General features: G+C 37.6%; 1 protein-coding gene and 1 pseudogene across 3 annotated transcripts in view; both read left to right on the forward strand.

Annotated features, from left to right (window-relative positions):
- The window catches only part of ZMYM5 (zinc finger MYM-type containing 5), a 38,406-nt gene extending 24,309 nt beyond the window's left edge, over positions 1-14,097 (forward strand). For all 3 annotated transcript variants that reach the window (XM_004446711.5, XM_058276350.2, XM_058276351.2), the window contains 4 exons: positions 3,191-3,476; positions 4,020-4,185; positions 5,085-5,294; positions 12,670-14,097. In XM_004446711.5, coding sequence (XP_004446768.2) covers positions 3,191-3,476; positions 4,020-4,185; positions 5,085-5,294; positions 12,670-13,422 — 1,415 coding nt within the window. In that variant the 3' untranslated portion in view covers positions 13,423-14,097. The remainder of the gene's footprint in view (positions 1-3,190; positions 3,477-4,019; positions 4,186-5,084; positions 5,295-12,669) is intronic.
- A 2,174-nt stretch (positions 14,098-16,271) lies between these two features.
- LOC101431122 (ribosomal RNA processing protein 36 homolog) lies at positions 16,272-17,168 on the forward strand (annotated as a pseudogene).
- The last annotated feature ends 1,585 nt before the right edge of the window (positions 17,169-18,753 follow it).

The raw sequence follows: 18,753 nt of genomic DNA on the forward strand, positions 1-18,753 counted from the left end.
TTGGGGCCAGGGGTGAGGCCTTTTGAGGGTATCCAGGGTTTTCTCTTGATACTGAATGGGATTATTCTTGTGACAAGGACTTCACAGGACCCCTCAGGAGGTTTTTGGGCAGAGTCTCATGGCCATGTTGTCTGTTGGTCATGTTTTCTGCTGAGCCTCAACTGCCTTCCCCCTTTCATTATACTAACCTGCCTCAACTCCGCCTTCAGAGAATTTACACCCTTATTCTTAAGGGAGCGCTGAAGGGCGGTGGTCATTCTTTTGTAGCTACTTCTGCTGGTTAAGGGAAGTAGGCCCTACCTGACAAGGGTAAAACCCTCTGGCTTTTCTATTGAGGTTGAGGGAAGATGGGTCTGGCACCCTGGTTGGAACTAGATGAAATCCCACATGACTAATAGGCATTGATTTGGAAAGTGAGAAAGGCTAGTTGCCTTCAGAGTCTGCATCTTCCCAAAGTTGATGGGAATCAGCATTCTTCCTTAGTTCTTTTACGCTTTTGGTTAACTCAAGACTTTTAACATGTCCATTATCCCTGTGCATATGATCAGTCACCCTTGGGGGTCAGGGAGCACCACTTGCCTCCCTGTCTCCTGGCTCAGCTCGACAAATAATGTTAATGGATGGCTCTGGGTTCTTGGCTTCTAGATTCTTGGCTTATGTTGCATAAAAGAATTTAAGGATATGCCATAGGGTAGGCAAAGGAGTAAAGAGTTTATTAAGAAACAAGAAAATGAGAAAAGTACATGATCCAAGGTGTGAACTGTAGGTGTGCTGCAGTGAGATGCACTCAAGGTTTCTCTAGATCTCTCTCAGGCTGTTGGGGTTTTTCTGTCTTTCTGTAACTGTACACCATCCTGGAGTCTTCTCTAATATGGGAGGTTTAGAATGGCAGCTGTTCTCTGTGTGACTCCTTTATTTATAAAATACTTGAGTAAAAGATCTAAGACCCACCCTGGGTACCGCAGTCTAATCAAAGGCCCTTAACCAAAGCTATCTAATCAAAAGAGAACTAATCAGATGGTCCCTTAACTGGGGAGCAGATGTACTTCAAGTGGTTGAATGCTTGCTTCGCATGTACAAGGTGCTCCTTAAAAAAAAAATCCCTTAAGTGAATCAACCAAAAGTTCCTACATATAATAGGCTTACATATACAGGTATACAGGAATGGGTTAGCTTAAGAGTATAATTTTCTAGGGTCCACAGAACACACAAACCCAGGACAAATACTTAAATCATTAAAAGATATGTATGAAAGTCATTACAGGTTTATTTGTGGTAGTCAAAAATTGGGAGCAATGCAAATGTCCATCAGCAGTAGGATGGATAAATAGTATTAGCCACAGAATGGAATATTCAACAGTGAAAAAGAATGAACTCCTGCTATATGTAGTGTGGCTGAACCTTACAGACAAGATGTTGAGTTAAAGAAATAAGGCACAAAAGAGTTACATACTATATGATTTTGTGTATATGAAGTTGAAAATAAAATTAATTTTGGTGATTGAAATCATGGGATAGGAGTACTGGGAAGAGCCATAAGGAAGGTTTCTGAGACATTAGAAATGTTCTGCATGACCACAGGAAGGTGGTCATGCAAATACATTCATTGCAAAAATTTCATTGATCTTTGCATTTAACATTCATAATTTTTAAGTGTATATCATTTTTAAATTTAAAAACAAAAAACTGAGACAGACTTACACCAGCAGACCAATACTAAGCAGGGTTTGTTATTTTAGCAGGAGACTAATATTAAGGGGTATTTTTTAGGCATAAGATTTCAGACTGAAAGTTGGAGATACAGAAAGAAATGAAGAACACTTCAGAGAGTGGCTCTAGCACTTCATTGGCTTTTGGGTAAATCACTTAACTTACAGGTCTTAGCATGAAGGTTTTACTTCCCCTTACATTTATTGAGGGGTTTGGACAAAGTAATCTATTACATGCCTTCTGGTCTGTATTAGTCAGGGTTCTCTATGGAAACAGAATTAACAAGAGGTATCTGTCAATAGTATGCAATTTTATAAGAGTCTCTCAGTGACCATGGGGATACACAAGTCCAGGTTCCACAGGCAGGCAGGGGCTCCGATGAAAGTCCAGTGAAGTTTCTTGACAGGTTCTGGGAGATGTCAGCTCTCCAAAGATGAGCTGGGAAATTCTCAATGCTGGAATCACTTCCCCTTTTAAGGCATTCACCTGATTCGATAAAGTGTCACTCGTTGATGGCAGGCTCCCTGATTGATGTAATTGAAATTAGCTATCTATGATTTACCACTGCAGAAAAGTCAATGGTGACTAAAGTCCATAAATGCCCTTGTATTACAGTTAGCCCAGTGCTTGCTTAACCAGACAACTGGGCACAATTACCTGGCCAAATTGACACATTAGCCTAACCATCACATTTTATGGTTGGGTCATGGGAGAATTCAATTGAGGTTTCTAAGTTTAACTTGGATACACTAATACCAAAAATCAAATAAAAGTTTAATGAAATAAAATTTGAAATAAGGAGAAATTTGGTAGTTGGACTGTTTACATAGGAAACATGTCTGTCTTTTGCATGCACCAAACCTAAAGTGAAAAAAATTATTCTGAATCAAGTTAGTGAATTGGTCTTCAGCCTTAGAAATCATTAGGCTAATGTAATTGTTCAGATCCAGGAGAATTTGACAGTAAAGAAAATTTTGAGTACTTGTTGATAATGAACTTTATTGGCCTGTGCTTCAGGTTCACCAGCATGTCATTCTGTGGAATGAAAAGATTCCTTCATTGCTTGTTTTTTATTTTTGCCTGTAGGGTAAAAGAATATGAAAATACAATAAAGAGGGTTAATGGCAGTAGCTGGGAATTTACAAATGAAAATAGAGTTGTAATGTTGGTGGTATTGTTAGAGGCCTCTTTGGAGAGAGAGATGATAAAAATAATTCTGTACTCTGGGACCTCGTTTCTCAAAGCTTCAGCATCACCTGAGAATTGGCTGGAAATGCACTATTTCAGGTTCCTCTCCAGACCTGCTTTGATTTAGAATGGATGGTCCCCTGGGATTATGCAATAGGGCCGCCTCACCTTAACTACTCAGCTTATACTGTGGCCTCACTAGCCTTTTAAATTTGTGCAAGTTGAAACTTTAACATTTTTCTGAAGTAAATTTTGATTTGTTCCATAACTTGTGTGTGTGTTTGTTTTTAAGATTCTTGGATCTCCCAGTCAGCATCATTTCCCCGTAACCAGAAACAACAAGGGGTGGATTCTTTATCACCAGTGGCCTTACTGCCTAAACACGTTTTCCAGCCTTGTACCCAAAAGCAACCTACTAAACCAGTAAAAATCACTTGTGCAAACTGCAAAAATCCTTTGCAGAAGGGACAGACAGCTTATCAACGAAAAGGATCAGCTCATCTCTTTTGTTCTACCACCTGCCTTTCTTCCTTCTCTCATAAGCGCACTCCAAAGAAACGCAGTGTAATGTGTAAAACGTAAGATTTTCCTTTCAACATGGTTCCATATGGGTGAATACTGACAGTATTAATGTTCTGGATGCAATTGGAGAGATGGATAGGTTCATGGGTAGAATTGTTGCAGGGGTGTCTTCAAGTTTATTGAACTTGTGTTATCCTAGTCTGTGTCAAAGCTTTGGACTCATTTGCACAGTATTTAACTCTTGGCAGGAAACTGAAATAGGTATGGGTGTAAATTGACTCTCTTTCTACAACTGCTTTTGTGGCCCCTTACCCACTTCTACCTTAGTATACCAAATTGCTACCAATGTTTTTTTAATGTAGGACTTGTTGAGTCAAGGTTCTTGTCCTACAGAAAATTTTCACCTCTCAATCTTGTGTCTCCATATTATCGAGATACTCCTGGCAGTGAAGCCAAAATGTGTATTTTATTAGATCCAAAAATTATACTTGATTCCTAGGATTAAATCATGAGAAAATGAAGTATGTTAGTTATTGATATATTTGACTTTTATTACAGCAGAATGATTTTAAATTGTGTTTATATCCCTTCTCTTTCAGAGATGAACCTACAAAAAAGGCAACTGTTGTTGCTCAAGTGGATTTGAGCAAATCCTTCCCGGAATTTTCTAGTACATGTGGTTTGTCTCCCTATGAAGACAGACAGAATCTTAGGAAAGAACTTTTGAATAATTCAAGATGTACAATCTGTAGTAAGCTAACAGAGGTCTGGATTTTCCTAACTTGTATAACTTATTATTTAGGCTAACAATATATAATGCACATGTTCTAGATCTACTTAGAATAATTCCACCATCAAGTTTAGGGAAAGAATAAGGACATGTTCAAACTATCTTAAAAACAAGTATCCTGTTTGCATAGTATGGAAAGTACACATTTGTATCTGTGGTACTGGGTATATTCATATAGGCAAGTTTTATGGTGAGTATTGTTCTTACTAGAAATGCCAAAATCCGAGTTGGGTCACCACATGAAGGAAGCAATGAATCGAAGAATATGAACAACTAAAGTGAACATGTCACTAACTTCACATAGCTTAAGTGGTACTGTTGAAAGAAGAACATGCATACAGGCAGTCCTTGTGTAACATGGTCCATGGTAACTGAACTTGGTCTTTCTTACCACAGAGGTGTGCAAATCAAATTGAAGACATGTTTTTTATCAGTTACCATGGAGCCAAACAAAATGAGGACCACCTTATCCATTCACAGACACCCTCCTGAATATGGATAGTATAGATTGCCCTTCCACAAATTTTCTAGGGCAGTGTATTTTATTTGTAATACTCTTTTAATCTTGTCTAAGGATTCCCAATCCATTTATTTTAACTGGTTCTATAAAAATCATCCAAACCAGTTCATTTTTTCTCATTCTTAGATGTCTCCAGAGAAGTTATTACTGGTCTTATTACTTTTTGTTCTATAAATTTTATTTTCCTCTTATGTAAAATCAAATAATTATTTTATAAAGAAAAAAACAAAAGATAACAAAATGCTTTTTGATATACTTTTCCAATGAGAAATTATTAGGAGTTCATTGTCTCTGTTGAAGAAAGTTGATCTCCTTCATTTATTTTATTTTAACAAATTCTGGTTTTCCCTTTAGATACGCCATGAAGTCAGCGTTAATAATGTAACTCATAAACTATGCAGTAACCAATGCTTTAATAAGTACAGATTAACCAATGGTCTAATAATGAATTGCTGTGAACAGTGTGGAGAATACATGCCTAGTAAAAGTGCTGGAAACAATGTCCTGATTGACGGTCAGCAGAAAAGATTTTGCTGCCAAAATTGTGTTAATGAATATAAACAGGTAATTCTTTTTAATGAGCTTTAAAAAGTGTATAGTAGCTTCACCTTGTTAATTACATTAACCAGATTTATCTTAGAATTTCATTTAGTCCCATTTTTGTTACTTTATCATTAAGCATGTACATCTCAACTGAGTATTGGAATACTCAAAAGGAGTATTAAAATATTGATTGTTTTAAGTAAGGTTTTTAAATGTTACTTTTTGTAGAAGTTACAGCAGAGGAATCTTTCTTAATTCTCTTGCAGTGATGGAGTTAGAATTTTAGAAATTGTATTATAGATTAGTTTGTGTTTGAACATCTTTTTTAGACGTAGTGGTGTTGGGAAACTGGCTAGAGAGAGAGTTGTAGTATAAGATTCTTTTTTTAATGTATGTTTTTTGTTAAAGAAGTTGTGAACTTACAAAAAATCATACATAATGTGCAGAATTTCCATATAACACCCCTCCACCAACATCTTATGTTATTGTGGAACATTTGTTATAGATTATGAAAGAATATCATCAGAATATTACAACTATGGTCTGTAGTGTACATTTAGTGTATTTTTTCCATACCACCGCTATTATTAACATGTATTAGTATTGTACATTGGATTTTTGGGTTTTTTTTTTAAGATTTATTTATTTCTCTCCCCTTCCACCCTGTTTTCTGCTCTCTGTCCATTTGCTGTGTGTTCTTCTCCATCCGCTTGTATTTTCAGGCAGCACTGGGAAAATGCATCTCTTTTTTGTTGCATCATCTTGCTGCATCAGCTCTTCATGTGTGCAGCACCACTCCTGGGTGGGCTGTGCTTTTTCCACATGGGGTGGCTCTCCTTGTGGGGCGCACTCCTTGCCTGTGGGGCTCCCCTACGCAGGGGTGCCCCTGCATGGCACTGCACATGGGCCAGCTCACCCATGGATCAGGAGGCCCTGGGTATCGAACCCTGGACCCTCCATATGGTAGGCAGATGCTCTATCAGTTGAGCCACATCCACTTCCCTACATTTGTTCATAGTTCATGAGAGAACACTCTCGTATTTGTACTGTTAACCACAGTCCATCTTCTACCACATGGTTTACTGTGTTATACAGTCCCATGCTATGTACAGTTTATCCAAAGTTTAACTCAGTGGCTCTCACTTTCATCAGAGTTGTGCAGTCATTACCTTAGTAAATTTTTGAATGTTTTCCTTAGTCCAAAAAAAAAAATCCCATAACCCCCCCCATTATTGGTCCTTGTACACAGAAAATTTTCTTTATTATGAACTTTTATAGAAGTATAATTTGCATACAATATAATATACAAATATTAAGTGTACAGTTGGTGTTTTGACATTTTTAGAAACCCATGTAGTCACCAACCAAAACAAGATACAGAACATTTCCATCTTCATTCAGTTCCTTCATGCCCTCTTCTTTCTTTCTGTAAATGCATATTTACATTGTTAGCAGTTCCCTAAATAACATTCTTGTTCTACAAACCTGTTTTTCATTTCTTCCAATAAACACATAGAAGTACAATTGCTGGGTCACAGGATAGATACATGCCTAACTTTATAAGAAACTGCCAGCTTTTTTTTTTTAAAGATTTATTTATTTATTTAATTTCCCCCCCTCCCCTGGTTGTCTGTTCTTGGTGTCTATTTGCTGCATCTTGTTTCTTTGTCCGCTTCTGTTGTCCTCAGCGGCTCGGGAAGTATGGGCAGCGCCATTCCTGGGCAGGCTGCTCTTTCTTTTCACGCTGGGCGGCTTTCCTCACCGGCGCACTCCTTGCGCGTGGGGGCCCCACGCGGGGGACACCCTTGCGTGGCACGGCACTCCTTGCGCGCATCAGCACTGCGCATGGCCAGCTCCACACGGGTCAAGGAGGCCCGGGGTTTGAACCGCGGACCTCCCATATGGTAGACGGACGCCCTAACCACTGGGCCAAAGTCCGTTTTCCACTGCCAGCTTTTAAAGTGTACCATTTTGCATTCCACCACCAATTTGATGGTTTATTTGTTCCACAGTCTTCACTAAAATTTGGTATTGTCAATTTTACTGATTTAAGCTAGAGGGTATAATCTCCTGGTAGGATCTTGTTCATGGGAGGCAGGCACTCAACCCTTAAGGGACATCCGCTCCCCTCCTTCACTTCTAATTTATATTTTCCTGATCACTAATGTTCCTTTTTTATCACTTGTATATCTTCGTGAAGTGTCTGTCAAGTTTTTGCCCCCCCCCCCCCTTTTTTAACTATTTTTTTTTTTAAGAAGTTTTAGGTTATAAAAAAGTTACATCGGAAATAACAGGGGATTCCCATATACCCCACCCTCACCCCTCTCACATTTTGGCCTATTTTTGTGTGTTTCCTATCTAAGAAATCTTTACCTACCATAGTTACAAAAATACTTTATTCTGTTTTCATCTAGAAACTTATTAGATTTAGCTCTTGTGTTCAGTTCTATAATCTATATGTAAGTAATTTTGTATATGGTATGAAGTATGGGTTGAGGAATTACCAACTACCTGATTTTAAGACTTGTTATAAAGCTACAGTAATTAAGACAGTGTGGTATTGGCATATAAAAATAACAAGTAGGTCAATGGAATAAAATAGACAGAAATAGAACCTTATATATATGGTCAGTGATTTTAGACAGCCTACCAGGTCAATTTGATGGGAAATGCAAGGAATTTTAACAAATGATGCTGGAACAGTTGTTTTGTTGATATGGAAGTAAATTATTCTTGGCTCTATGATATTCCATACACAAAAATAAATTGTAGATGAGTAACAAATGTCACTGTGGGAATATTCTTACCACCTCCTTGTCCCCCATTTCACTGGACAAGGATTTTAGTTGCTAACTTTTAGGGAAAAGTAATCCCTGAAGTGCTGGCTCGTTGATCATCAGAACCAGTAGATACCCATAGTTGGCTTTAACTTATTTTCACAAAACAAACTTATGCATATTATCTTTACTTAGTTTTCTTTATATATGCTGTATCTAATTAACAAAGTTTTACAAGATAGCTTATAGAAAGTATAGTAGATAGGTAAAATTATAGTAAAAGAGACCATGTAGGTTATCTTTTCAAAACACCTAGTAATCAAAGTTAAATAAAAGTTTGTACAAGGTACTTAGATACCGACATTCAAAGAGAGTAAGTATTTTACCTCCAGATCACACAGCTAAAAATCTGATATCCCACATCTGAATCCTTAATTAGTATGCTGTATTGACTCTAAATTTACAATTATACACATGCCTTATCTCCCCTAATAAACCATGTAAGTTCCCTGAACCAGGATCTATATCTGATTCAATGTATTTATCTCTAGAATAACTAGACTTATATATGGGAGGGCTTAATCATCTAACTGGAACACTTCTGAGAGTGAAATGAGGTTCTATTAATAATTGTCAGGCCAAAGGTATAAATCAGGATTGTCCCAGGCAAACAGGGGCATATAGGCACTATACCTGGAAAGAGTTCTTATAGTGTACTTACCTGATTACCTTTCTTTACAGTGATTTTTTTTTCCCTCAATTTTTTAGAGGCTTTAAATTAGTACCTATCCTGCCTGTCGTTTATTTGGGTCCAGTTTTTATCTAGGTGATAGTAAAAATGCTCTTTGTCACAGAAGAATGTGGTTCTGCACTAAAGTATTGTTGAACTTCATTTTCTAAGTGTATTAGTTTCTTTGGAGAGAGTCTGTGAGTGACATGGATGAGGAAAGACATAAGCAATTTAATCTTGAACATATAGTATAGGACTAGCCAAGGAGTAGCTGGATCAACCAACTTTGTCCTTTTATGACTAGTTCTTTGCTTTTAAGTCCATATTCAGTAATTATCAAATAAAAATGAGTATGCATGTATGTGTTTCAGTAGTAATAGCTAAAATTTATTGAATTTACCAAGGTGCCAGGTACCTACAGTTTTATGTGTGTTTTCTCATTTTAATTGAATGAATAATCCCTGGTTAGGTTCAATTAATATCTTCCATTTTATTGATGACAAAACAAGCTTAGGAGGTCAAGTAACTTGCCCAAGGTTATACAGTTGGAAAGTGGCTGTGCATTAAAGAGTATAACCATAATAGATTGGCTCTCTATTCATTACATGAAGGAAGGAAAGAGAGAATACTGACTTGGTTTTGATTATGTAAAAAATAACACTATGGACCTTTCTCTTCTAGTGCAGTCTCATCCAGTCCCATGGTTTCAATTAATACATATTTTGCAAATGTACTGATAGATCAAAATCTTCAAATTAAAAACAAAAAGAAAAACCACTTGATATAAAGCATTGCTGTTTTCACTTTAAATCTATAAGTACTTTGATTATGATAAGCAAATTTTTTTTTTTAAGATTTATTTTATTTCACTCCCCTTCTCCCCCCATTGTCTGCTCTCTGTGTCTATTCGCTGTGTATTCTTCTGTGTCCACTTGCATTATCAGGCGGCACTGGAAAACTGCATCTCTTTTTTGTTGTGTCATCTTGCTGCATCAGTTCTCCGTGTGTGCAGTACCACTCCTGGGCAAACTGTGCTTTTGACACGTGGGGTGGCTTTCCTTGCAGAGCGTACACCTTGCACATAGGGCACCCCTACGCAGGGTCGCTCCTGCATGGCATGGCAGTCCTTGCATGCAGCAGCACTGCACATGAGCCAGCTTACCACACAGGTCAGGAGGTCCTGGGGATTGAACCCTGGACCCTCCATGTGGTAGATGGATGCTTTAGCAGTTGAGCCACGTCCGCTCCCCAGCAAGCAAATTTAATAACTAATTTTTTGCCATTGATGTAAATCAAAGTATTAAATATAACTGAATTATAGATTTTTATATATATATCATGATCCTTATTATATTGAAGTGATTATGGGAATTTCATCATTAAACATAACTGCTAAGTTTTAATGATGTTTATTTTTTTTTATAAAAGTTTATTGAAGTAAATGACATACCCTCCAATTCACAAATTTAAGTTATTCAACTCAGTGGTTTTTAGTGTTGTACAATATCATCACAGTCCATTTTAGAACGTTTTCTTCACTACCACAGAATGAAACCTCATCGTATTTGCAGCCAGCGCTCCATTTCTCCAACCCTGTGCCCCACCCCCCATATCCTAATCTACTTTTTGTCTGTATAGATTTGCCTATTCTGGACATTTTCCTATACATACAGTTAGAAAATAAGTGGTCTTTGTGACTTCTGGTTCTTTCGCTTAGGTTTTCAAGGTTCATCCATTTGTTTTTATTGCCAAATGTTCCATTAAAGGATATATGCTGCATTTTTTTAACAAATCAGTTTTGTTGATACATATTAATGAAGTGTACAATCAGTGGTATTTAGTATAATTTGTATTTGTGCATTCATCTCTTCAGTCATTCTTAGAGCATTTTCACTATTCCAATAATAATAAATACAAGCAAACAAAACTCATCACCTCTCAATCTTTCTGTGCTTCCCCTCTGCCATACATAGCTGCTATTCTTTTTCCTTCTCTCTAGTATATTTGCGTTTATATTTTTAAAAAAGGGTCTTATATATATGCAATATCACCCATATTCATGTTTTACATGAGGTTTTCCTATCTTAGACAGTCCCATGTTACGGTTTTTAATATTCCTTATAGTAATATACATGACCTTAGATTTTTCCCTTTCAGCCACTGTCATATGGTTGCTCTGCTAGTTATAAACACCATGATATATGCTTTCACCATTTTATTCATTTCCAAAGATTTACAAATAACCTTTTTAACAATTCTGCACATACTAACCCTCAGCTTTCCATTTTCTACCCTCCTACTATTTTCTGGTGACCTGTATTCTAATGACTAGCTCCGTGAGTTTACACAATATATTTAGTTCATAGTAGTGCAGTCATACAGTATTTGTCCCTTTGTGTCTGGCTTTGATCAACATAATGTCCTCCAGGTTCAGCCATGTTTTCATAGATTTCACGACTTCATTTCTTCTTACTGCTGCATAATACTCTGTCGTATGTATACACCACAATTTGTTTATCCATTCATCAGGTGATGGACACATGAGTTGTTTCCAACTTTTGGCAGTTGTGAATAGTGCCATTATGAACATTGGTGTCCAGATGTCTGTTCTTGTCTCTGCTCTCAGTTCTTCCGCGTATATACCTAGTAATGTTATTGCCAGGTCACATGGCAAGTCTATATTCAACTTCCTTAGGAACTGCCACATAGTCCTCCACCATTCTACATTCTCACCAATGGTGAATAACTGTCTGTCTCCACATCCTCTTCAACATTTACAGTTTTCTGATATATTAATAGCAACCAGTCTAATAAGTATGAAATGGTATCTCATTGTAGTTTTGATTTCCATTTTCCTAATTGCTAGTGCTGTTGAGCATTTTTTCATGTGTTTGTTCACCATTTGTATTTCTTCTTCGAACAATTGTCTTTTCAAGTCTTTTGCCCAGTTTTTAATGGGGTAGTTTGTCTTTTTGTTGTTGAATGATCTCGGTATATCATGGATATTAAACCCTTATCAGATATTTGATTGCCAAATATTTTTCCTATTGAGTCGTATGCTATGTTTTTATTTCTCCATCAGTTGATGGACATTTGGGTTATTTCTGCTTTCTGGATATTATGAGTAATTCTGCTGTGAACGTTTGAATACATATTTTTGAGTGGATATTTTCATTTCCTTAGGAACTGAATTGCTGGGTCATGTGTTAACTACAAATAATTTTTTAGGACCTGCCAGTTTTCCAAAGCTGCTGTATCACTACATTCCCCTAACACTGTTTATCTATGTTGGTTTTTTTAATAAATTTTTTAAAAAAATTTCTCTCCCCTTCCTGCCCCCCAGTTGTCTACTCTCGTGTCCATTCGTTGTGTGTTCTTCTGTGACTGCTTCTATCCTTATCGGTGGCACCGGCAATTGTGTTTCTTTTTGTTGCGTCATCTGCTCTCCGTGTGTGCGGCACCATTCTTGGGCAGGCTGAACCTTTTGCGCTGGGTGGCTCTCCTTATGGGGTGCCCTCCTTGTGCGTGGGGCTCCCCTACATGGGGGACGCCCCTATGTGGCAGGGCACTCTTTGCGGGCATCAGCACTGTGCGTGGGCCAGCTCCACACGGGTCAAGGAGGCCCAGGGTTTGAACCACAGACCTCCCATGTGGTAGGCGGACACCCTATCCATTGGACCAAGTCCTCTTCCCTTATCTATGTTTTTTATTAAATCCATCCTAGTGGGTTTGAAGTGGTTATTTTATGTTTTTGCCTTGCTTTTCTGTGATGGCTATAATGATTTGGAACAATTTTTCATGTCCTTATTGGGCATTTATTTGTATATACTTTAATTTTTAAATGTTAGTAATTCTACCAAAAAAATTGTAAACTATTCTGTCTCCCCAGATGATGGAAACAAAATCAAAAATGTTAGCATCAGAAAACAGAAAAAGGAATGCTGTTAGAGAAGAAAATGAAAAATTATATGGATCATTGAATACATTTTTGGAAAAAATAGATGGAATGCCAGAAAAAAAGGAAGAAAATTCAGAGCTACAGGTTTCAGCAGGATGTAGCACAGATCCATCACTGATCAAACAGGGTGTGAATTTTTGTCCTTTCTACATTGCAACCATAGCTGATAAATTTCAGGAGCAACTGGAAGAGAAAAATTCAGAAGACTCCATTATACCAATTGTGCTTTCTGCTGATCCAGGTACATGGCCCAGAATTTTGAGTATTAAACAACGGGACACTCTTGTTGAAAATGATCCACCTCAAGTACGAAAATGTAACTTTCCAAAAGATAATACAGGGAGGAAGTTTTCAGAAACGTATTATACACGAATTCTTCCAAATGGTGAAAAAACCACTAGATCCTGGTTACTTTATTCAACCTCCAAAGATTCTGTGTTTTGTCTATATTGCAAACTCTTTGGGGAAGGAAAAAATCAATTGAAGAATGAGAATGGGTGCAAAGATTGGCAGCATTTATCACATATTCTTAGTAAACATGAAGAAAGTGAAATACACATCAACAATAGTGTTAAGTATTCAAAATTAAAATCTGATTTGAAAAAAAACAAAACTATTGAAGATGCAGAAAAAGGATTAGATAAAGATCAGGAAGACAGTGGTGTGCTTTTATTATACACTTAATATGCCTGATTTGGTTTTGACATGACAGTGTGTTACATTTACTCAGATAAGACTTGTACCATAACAGTCAGTATCTTACTTATTGTCAGGTTATTCTTATACAGAGTAACTTGGAACAGTTCATTAGCAATAAGGATAATAATAAATAAATAATATCTGTGTTCCAAATTCTTAAACTAATTAGATTCAGTAGTCATTAATGCAGACTTCAATGCAGTCAATTCTCAGTTTTATCAGTTTATCAATTCACACCTTTAAATTTGATATTTGAGGACATTAATTTTATGTGATGATTGCCTTGAGAGAGAGAAGAAAAGGGTTGACTTTATCAAAACCAGTTTGCACCAGATACTTAGGTAAACAGAATTCTTATTGTTACTAAAAAGTTCAAAAACAATTTAAAAACAGAAGGGGATCTGAAACTATAGCTTTTTGCTATTAAACCAAATATTTGTGAGTTATTTCTTTTGAGTAAAACATTCTTTTATTTGAGAAAAAAACTATGTCATTTACTATATCAAGTTTGGTAATTTGAAATTTACTGGTTTTATATTTTTGTTATACTTTAATTTATAAATGTTTTAGCTTTTGTTGTGTGAGAACTAAGCTTGAAGAATGTATACCTATTTTATGTTGGAAAATACAAGAAATGTTAAAATAAAAAGTTAACCTTTAGAATTTGTGGGGGTTTGTTTTTTCATTTGTAAAAAGACTACATGCTTGAAATTTGAGAAACACTGTTAGAAACTAAGGTTCTACATTTTTTAGATAGTTTGAGACCCCAGCACTACTTATTTAATAATTCTTCCTTTTGTTCCTAACTTATGATGCCAGTTGTATCCTAAATTAAATTCTTAAGTACACTAGGGCTTATCTGAACACTCTTCCTATTAAACAAAATAGAAATGAACTGAGTAGAGCAGAGTAAGATGCATTCTTGCTGGGACTGACATTAAGTATATTTATAGACTCAGTGATTCCAGGACAGAAAACTTTTTTTTTAAAATATTTGTTTATTTATTTATTTCTCTCCCCTTTCCCCCTTCCACCCCAGTTTTCTGTTCTCTGTGTGTTCTTTTTTTTTTTTTTTTTTTTAAAGATTTATTTATTTAATTTCCCCCCCCTCCCCTGGTTGTCTGTTCTTGGTGTCTATTTGCTGCGTCTTGTTTCTTGTTTCTTTGTCCGCTTCTGTTGTCGTCAGCGGCACAGGAAGTGTGGGCGGTGCCATTCCTGGGCAGGCTGCTCTTTCTTTTCACGTTGGGCGGCTTTCCTCACAGAGGCACTCCTTGCGCGTGGGGCTCCCGCACGCGGGGGACACCCTTGCGTGGCACGGCACTCCTTGCGCGCATCAGCCCTGCGCATGGCCAGCTCCACACGGGTCAAGGAGGCCCGGGGTTTGAACCGCGGACCTCCCATATGGTAGACGGATGCCCTAACCACTGGGCCAAAGTCCGTTTCCCTCTCTGTGTGTTCTTTATCTGCTTCTGTTGTTGTCAGCAGCACAGGAATCTGTGTTTCTTTTTGTTGTGTTATCTTGCGTCAATTCTCCCTGTGTGTGCGGCACCACTCTTGGGCAGGCTGCACTTATGCGCTGGGCAGCTCTCCTTACTGGGGCGCACTCCTTGTGCGTGGCACGGCACTCCTTGTGCGCATCAGCACTGCGCATGGGCCAGCTCCACACGGGTCAGGGAGGCCCGGGGTTTGAACCGTGGACCTCCCATGTGGTAGACTGACGCCCTAACCACTGGGCCAAGTCCACTTCCCAAAACTATTTTTTGAATACAGGAAAATCATTCTCATTAATAACCATTTCATTTTTTGAAAACTAAATCACTTAATCTTTTAGACTGGGATCTGGATGAGTCTCTGGGATGTTTCCAAAAATCCAATTTACTCTCAGAGACCTAAGACAATACTCTGGGGAATATAACATAGCTTCTGAACTTTGTTTACAAAATGATTAGTTTGCTCATTTCATTAAAGGTTACCAGTGAATTTAATGCCATATTTGTTGTGTAATTGTAATGGACTCATTGGCTTTCTGAACAGAGTAATGAAGTCAGAACAATGGCTGCTTATGATAATTTGTTAAAAACATCAAATTTATCCATTGAGAAAACAAAAATAAATCATCTTAAATTCATTCATTTCTTCAACAATATTGTACACCTTTAAGGCACCATACATAAAATTTTACATGTAGTAATGTTAAATGTAAAAAATCCAAAAAGGTGTAGGTGAAAGTGGTTGAAAGTCCTTTTTATGATTCCTCACCTCCCTAGCTGTAGGATTTGTCATAAGGGATCTGGACTATACACAGTTTGTTTCCAACTTTTAAATTTCACTTAAAATGCATTAGGAAAAAAAAAGCACTAATTTAATGTCAAAAATTAGGAAGGACAATCTCAGAATAACAGTACTTAAATGGAAATTTCTTGAATTGAAATTCATATTGAATATTGGTTTCTAATCTCATGGAGAATAAATGAATTTTTTTTTTATGAATCCCCTGATTTTCAAAACTAATCTTTAAAAATTTTATCCACTAATTTTCCTCCTGTGATAACCCTCCCTTACTCAATGTTGTGAGCCAGTAAGAGTTGCTAATAGCCCCTTTATATGTACAAGGTACAATTTGCTATTTAGAGCGTAAAAGGAAATGAGCAATTGAATTGAGATCTCAGTCAAGTTCAGTAGAATAATGTGGTATCCTTTTAGGTCACTTCTGTTTTACAACCTGGAAATTATGCATTGGTTTTAGGTTAAAAGTCCAACTCATTGCAATATAAGTATAGGCAGCTAGAATTGTCAGTGGTAGATAATAGGGGAAAGTTGTAGACAAAGCTAACATGAAGTACATTTTAAAAGTGAAATAGTACTAATATTGAAACAAAGTGTGAGCATGTTAGGCTGAACCAAGTCAACTCTTTGTTTTTGAGAAGGTGAGATGTTCTGGTAGATAATGTTAATAATATTGAGGGCTAGACAAGGTTTAAAATCTTGCAGCATATTCATCTTCTGAGACTTACACAACCAGGTTACCAAAGTGAGCCCCCAATCCAGGGCTGCGGCCCGATCTCACTGCAGGTGCCCGGAGCTGGCAGCCAGTGACCCCCACAAAAGGGGACATCCAACAGGTCATTTGAGAAGCTGTTGAAATTGCAGAGCCAAGTGGAGAATAAGACGTATAAACATTTGGTAGCTGGAAACAGCACTGGGAAGATTCTAAACCACCTCCCTAAAACACATGCATTGCATAAGCACAGGCCTCTAGAAATGTCAGCCAAGATCTGGGTGCCATATTTGTGTCAGGTTATCTCCATAAGTAAGAAGAAGGTGGCCTGGGACCCTGCTTTAATGATGTTGGGAATATAATCCTGAGGTTTCTGACAAAACATATCAATTCCTGAATGACTTCCTAGCCAAAGAGAAAGCGATTGTGAAAAATCGATGGAAGAAGCACCAGAACGGGAGGAGGATAAGAAACTGTAGCAGCTGCTCCAGCAAAGGGAATAGCAAGAAATGGAGCACAGGAGCTGTGCCTAGCCCTGAAGCAGAAGTGGTGGGCTCAGACCCAGCAGGGCTATAGGCCATACTTACTGGAGAAATCTAAGCAGCACCAGTTGCCCCTAGCTGAGAAGTTCAAGGAGCTGAATCGCAGCAAGAAACTGGAGAGTTTCTTGAGTCAAAAGAGGTGCTGAAATGCAAGCAAGGACAGGAAACATCTCCCTTTGGGCAAAGAGTAATAAGAAACTGTCCTCAGTTCTGCCACTGCCCTAGTGAGAGATGAATCTGTGGGTCTTGGGCTTGACCTGTTCTCCTGGTTCTTTCCCATTCAAGGACAAGGAGTACAGCTGCCTTTTTTAACTTGGTTGGCTCAAAGACTAGAGGGCTCTTAGACTACCCCTAGGTCTGGACAAAAAGAGCAGCTCAGCCCGTGCCCCACCACCTCTGGATCTGTTTTTATCATATCTTCATGTTCTCACACCCTTGCCTGTGGTTTAACACTGACACTTGTACAGAAGAGTAGGGACCAGTGAGTGACCTTGACCCAGTAAAGGCCATAGAGTCTGTTAATGGTTTCCAGGGCTGAGACTTTATGCAGGACTGCCTTCATAAACATTCTTGTCACTCTTCTTTTTATGACACCCTTAAAGTGTGAACCAATCCCACAGAGGAAAACTCACTCACTTAACTTTGGGTTTGGAAGCAAGGGGAGGTAGGAGGTGGAGAGAAAAAGGTTCCCAAATAATTTGCAACCACAGCTGGCCCTCATTCTGTCTAGGACTAGCATTCACACTTTTGTGTGGCCTAGAAACTCCTCAGGCTGATAATTTAGAGTAGTACCTCCAGGCACCTGGTAAAAGCAAATGTAATCTTCTCTTGAGGAGTGTACATTCAACCCAGTCTGCAAGGAATTTCCTCAGATAAAATTTCAAAAATGTGAGCTTGCAATAAAAACAAAGCATACAAGGTAACCACCAGGAACAAGAGTCCTTAGAAACCACATCAACAGAGTCAGACTGAGATGAGAATTATACAATACAAACTGGAATTGTATAACTGGAATTACACAATACAAACTATGAAACATTTTACTTAGGTTTAAAGAAAATATATGACTACTGAAAAGAATATAAAAAATGATCATACTGGTTTGAAAAAAGTAAAACTTGTGAAAATGAAAAATATACTGTTTGAAATTGGAAACTTCATGGTTAAATAGCAGATTAGACATACCTGTAGGAAGAATGACCTGAAATTAGGTCTGAAGAAGTTACACAAATGGAGTATAGAGACACAGAGAGATGGAAACTAAGGAAAAGAAGTTAAAAAATAGGAAAGGTAGGCTGAGAAGATTTGATGCATATGATCAGAGTTCTGGAGGAAGAGAATATTTCAAAAAGGTTGAGAATTTTTGAGAACTGATGAAATTATACACCCTAAGAGTCAGGAAACTCAATCCCAAATAGAATACAAACAAAAAATTCGATAAATCGTAAGAAATTGCAGGAAATTAGAAAGACCAAGATCTTAAAAGCAGCCATAAAGAAAAGATCTTACTTGCAACAGAAGACAAGTAGAATTAAAATCTAGAAAAGCTATAGCTTGATGCTTTGGAGATGGGGGGAAAATGTCATTCTGATGAGAGAATGGAAGCTGCAGCATAATGTGAGATGAAGGATAAATGCTCACTTACCATTAATTGTAAGCCTAGAGCTGTAGCTACTGGGATAGTTTCCCTTGCTGTGAGCGATCCCATGCTACAGGGTTCCCAGTGACACATATCAATCTTACTTTAAAACCAAAGAAATGAATTTTGGCTGATAA

The sequence above is a fragment of the Dasypus novemcinctus genome, chromosome 15 (genome assembly GCF_030445035.2).
Source record: "Dasypus novemcinctus isolate mDasNov1 chromosome 15, mDasNov1.1.hap2, whole genome shotgun sequence".
Taxonomy (NCBI): Eukaryota; Metazoa; Chordata; class Mammalia; order Cingulata; family Dasypodidae; genus Dasypus; species Dasypus novemcinctus.